General features: G+C 44.9%; 1 protein-coding gene across 1 annotated transcript in view; it reads right to left on the reverse strand.

The window, feature by feature from the left end:
* The window catches only part of Wwtr1 (WW domain containing transcription regulator 1), a 121,637-nt gene that overhangs the window by 45,223 nt on the left and 72,179 nt on the right, over window positions 1-4,235 (reverse strand). The window contains 1 exon segment of the mRNA XM_031373890.1: window positions 3,289-3,425. Coding sequence (XP_031229750.1) covers window positions 3,289-3,425 — 137 coding nt within the window.

A 4,235-nucleotide genomic window follows, 5' to 3' on the forward strand; every position in this document is an offset into this window, starting at 1 on the left:
TACGAATGGGCTTTCAGTGTGTTCCCATGTACATGTACGAATGGGCTTTCAGTGTGTTCCCATGTACACGTACACAGACTGAGTCACACGTACCTTCAGCATCAAGACGGTTTATCATTCCAGCTTACATTTTTTTTATTCTTGTAGTTATTTATTTATTCTGCATATGGTATATGTGAATGTCACGATTCATATGTGGAGGTCAGAGGGCAGGTTATAGAAATTAGTGCTCTCTGTCCATTCTGTGGGTAGAACGTAATCTCGGGTCACTAAGCTGGGAGCAAGCACCTATACTTGCTAAGTCAACATAACTTACACAATTTTTAAAATTATGAAGAATTATTAAAACGGCATAGTCAAGCCATTTCACGTCGGCTGTACCAGGAACATACCAATAAGCTAAATATCAACCATACATATGGATATAGAAGTTTTCTTTAAAGGACAGTGGGTATAATATACAAGTATTTGTGCACACCTGTAGATTTACACACACAGACACATAAATCCGTACACACATGACTAGAAACATTGTATGGCTCTAGGAAGCACGTTGAAGGTCTGAGGAAATAGCAACTGGAGGAAGTTTCTGAACACTTCTCTGGTGTGTGTGTGTGTGTGTGTGTGTGTGTGTGTGTGTGTGTGCATTTGTGTGTGTGTGTGTCTGTGCATGTGTATGTCTGTGTGTATATATCTGTTGGTGAGTTCATCTGTGTGTGTCTGTGTATATGTATGACTTTGCAAGTGTTATCTATGTGTATGCATACAGGGAAGACAGAGCACAATCATGGGTGTTATGGGGATCCCCAGAAAGCTGTGCTATGGAGGAAGTCAATCCAGAGCAGTCCATAAATCCAGATGTATCTAAACCCCAAGAATTGTGTCCTGAGCGGATAGAAGTAGGACTGTTTCCTCTTTGCTCTGGGCCCACATGTCCCAGAGCACAGTCTGTACAACCCCAACATCTCTCCCATCCTTAAGGTAGTCAATTAGTCTGTTGGCCAAATTATAGGTTTAACTTCCTCTCTCACTGTAAGGACATGTCCATCAAGCACCTGGAATTCTTCTTCATGCATCAGTCAATAATGTACAATCACCTCAAAAACCCCTAAACACTCCCCAAGGTTTATACAGCCATGTTACTGCCAATAACAAAGAGCTGTTTCACTGAAAACCATTTTGGAGAAGGCTGTTTCGCCATTGACCAAGGTCCAGCAGAACCCACCCACCCAGCTACACTTCATTCCCTCGAGTCCAGCCAGATGCATAACGGTTCCCTGGTACCCCAAGGACAGAGGCAGATCCAATCTGCCAGCAGGGTGCTATTATTCAGGCAATGCCAACCTCTTCTTTGAAAGGGAGTCTCTTGCTAGTCTATAACTGGGCAAATTGGCTAGGCTGGTTTGCTCGCCAACCCCAGCATCTGCCTGGCTCCCTGTGCCTAGCACTGAGGTTTCAAGGAACCAGCTTTTTCACATGGGTTCTAGGGATGCTTCTCAGCTTCTCCTGAGAAATATCCAAAGCTCCAAGTATTAGAATTTAAAATATCATGCTCATGAAAGACATTTTCCAAATATAACTGATTTTAAAGTTAAGGTCAAGAGCTGAGGATATATCTACAGTAGCAGAGCAAGTGTTTAGCATGCACAATGCTCTGAATTTGATACCCAGAAGTGTGCGCGCGCGCGCGCACACACACACACACACACACACACACACACACACACACACAGAGAGAGATGAAAGCTGAATGATATAACTAGTCTGCAGACATCTAATTTGGCATTTCTTTATTATCCCAACACTTGCTTCTCATACCCTTCATCAATTTGGAACATGTGGGAAGCTTTGCTTTATGACTACTGGTTTCAGGATGAGGGCAATCTTCCTTTATTTGCCGTCTAGATCAGCTGCTTCAGGGTATAATGTATGTGTGCAAGCTTTAGACCAGTGGGTACAGAATTCCTGGAAGACAAGTCTACTTAAGGTTGCACTCACTTTGGCAAGGCACAGGGTAAGAAAAGAGCCCAGGAACAATACTTCCATTTTTATCCAGTTTATCCCAGAAAATCCAGGAAGAGACTCCTTTTACTCCCTAGAACTAACTGTTTGGTGGGTAAAGCATCATCTGGATATCTAACCAGAAGTTGAAAACATCAGAAACATCATCAGAAAACAGCAGCATCTTTATAAAAACTATTAATAGAGCCTTGTATTTCCACCCCCTTCAGGGGGATGGAGGGGAGTGACACCAAAAACTGCTGACCGTTTATTCTGTTCTGTTCATCTATAGTGGATATAACCATAGTGTTGTTAAAGTGAAGTCAAGGAGCAGAAAATACTCCCAGTTCTAAAAGGCAGACTGAAACACTGTAAATATAGACTGAATGGGGAGAAGCCACCTGCATTTTACATATCGAGTACCTGATACTAAAGCCAGAACAACCAAGGTTCAAACTCTGGTACTGTTGTCGACAAGCTGTGACTCTATCTAAGTTTCTTCATCTGTCTAATGCAGAATACTGCTACGGCATGGTGTTGCGATTTTAAGAGAAAAGGTATCCAAGCACCTTGCCTGCTGGCAGGCTCACATGTGTACTCTTCAGGAACCAAATTTCAGGAAGACAGCCTACACCCGCCCTCCTTGCCTTCCTTGGTCTGAATGAAAACAAGAGGCCAAGGAAATAAAGAGAATGTCAGCGGGATGCTGGAAGCCAGTACCAGTGTCACAAATTAGGTGGCAAAAACATCAAGATGTAACTAACTGAAAGAAGAAAACGCTCTGGTACATGAAGATATACAAGGCAAGCAGAGTGGTTTCTGAGTCCCCACATCCAATGGGTAGACTCTGTCAGGTCCCAAAGAAACTCAGGGCAAGTCCTGCGCAGTCCCTGTGGCTCCTCCCAGCACGTCTAATCCCACCCCCTAAACCTGGCCAGCCCAGGGGCTGGCCTTCCTTTCCCTTCTCTTCCCCCAGCTCCTCTTTCCTGTATAACCTCAGCCATTTGGGCCAGGGCTCTCTAGGTCCTCCGCTCTTGACTCTTGGCTGGCTGCCTCTCGGCCTTTTGGTCCTTGGCTCCTCTCTTTGCCTCTAAGTCCTAGGGTCCTCTCCCCTTCTCCCTCTACTCATGGCCAGGTTCAGTCTAGATGCTTCCAGATGCCCCTGGCTGAACCCTCTTTCTCATATCTATAAATTAAACCCTTCTCCTCAGTCATAACTAGGAGCGGTCATATCCTTAACTTCATTCACACTCCTCCTTCAGCTGGGAGTCAGAGGTTGGGGCTTACCGAGATTCGGCTGGGACACTGCCATGGACCTTTGTGGCACCGATGTGGAAGTGATGGAGGGGTGGAGGTTCACATGATTCAGAGGCTGATTCATCACCTTCCTGGGGTCTTGCCATGTGGTGATTTTCTCTATGTGACTAAAGAAAGGAAAACAATTAGGTACTTGTTCGATTGTCAGTATAGTCATCGGCATCATCAGTAACAGTATCCCAGGGACACTGGGTCTTCCCCTTGGGTCAGCTTACAAGTGGCTGATGAACTGCTTTTGGTGCCACCCAGGGACTTCCCTAGCCCATTTGGCCCCACATTCTGGTTGAACCATGACAAACCCAAGGAGCCCACATATCAGCACCTCGGCTGCTTCCCCACCCCCTCCCAAGTCCCCACTCACAGATACCTCTGCAGAGCTGCCCTCCAAAGCCTGGCCCCACACTGTGCTCCAAACCACATCACAGATCATTCTTACTGCTTTATAGTCCTGTCCCACTCCATCACACTCCACCTTCAGGGTTGTGGGGGTGGGTGGGAGGGTGGGTATATTTCAAACATGAGTAAATTCATGCAGTGCCCTTACTTGGCTTTTTATAAATGGAATCAGAGTGCTTTCTATGTCTATTAAAAACAGTAGGCTATGATATCCAAAACTAAATATTCTCCGGTTGTTCTGGTCTTAAAACCAGGTCTGCATTTTCCTGTCAAACCTTACTTACACTCTTCCTAAGACACAGAAGGAATGTGACTGCTCTTTCTGTTAACCACACCTGAATTTCAAATAACAGAGGTATTCTTATCTTTAGTGCCCAAAACTACAATAAACTCTCTGGGTTTATGTTAGGTCTAGAAATTTCCTTTCTGTAAAGTTTCGTTTAGTTTGGCTTTTCTCTCTCTTTCTTCTCTCTCTCCCTCTCTTTCTCTCTCTCTCTCTTTCTCTCTCTCTCTCTCTCTCT

The sequence above is a fragment of the Mastomys coucha genome, unplaced genomic scaffold (assembly GCF_008632895.1).
Source record: "Mastomys coucha isolate ucsf_1 unplaced genomic scaffold, UCSF_Mcou_1 pScaffold16, whole genome shotgun sequence".
NCBI classification, from domain to species: Eukaryota; Metazoa; Chordata; class Mammalia; order Rodentia; family Muridae; genus Mastomys; species Mastomys coucha.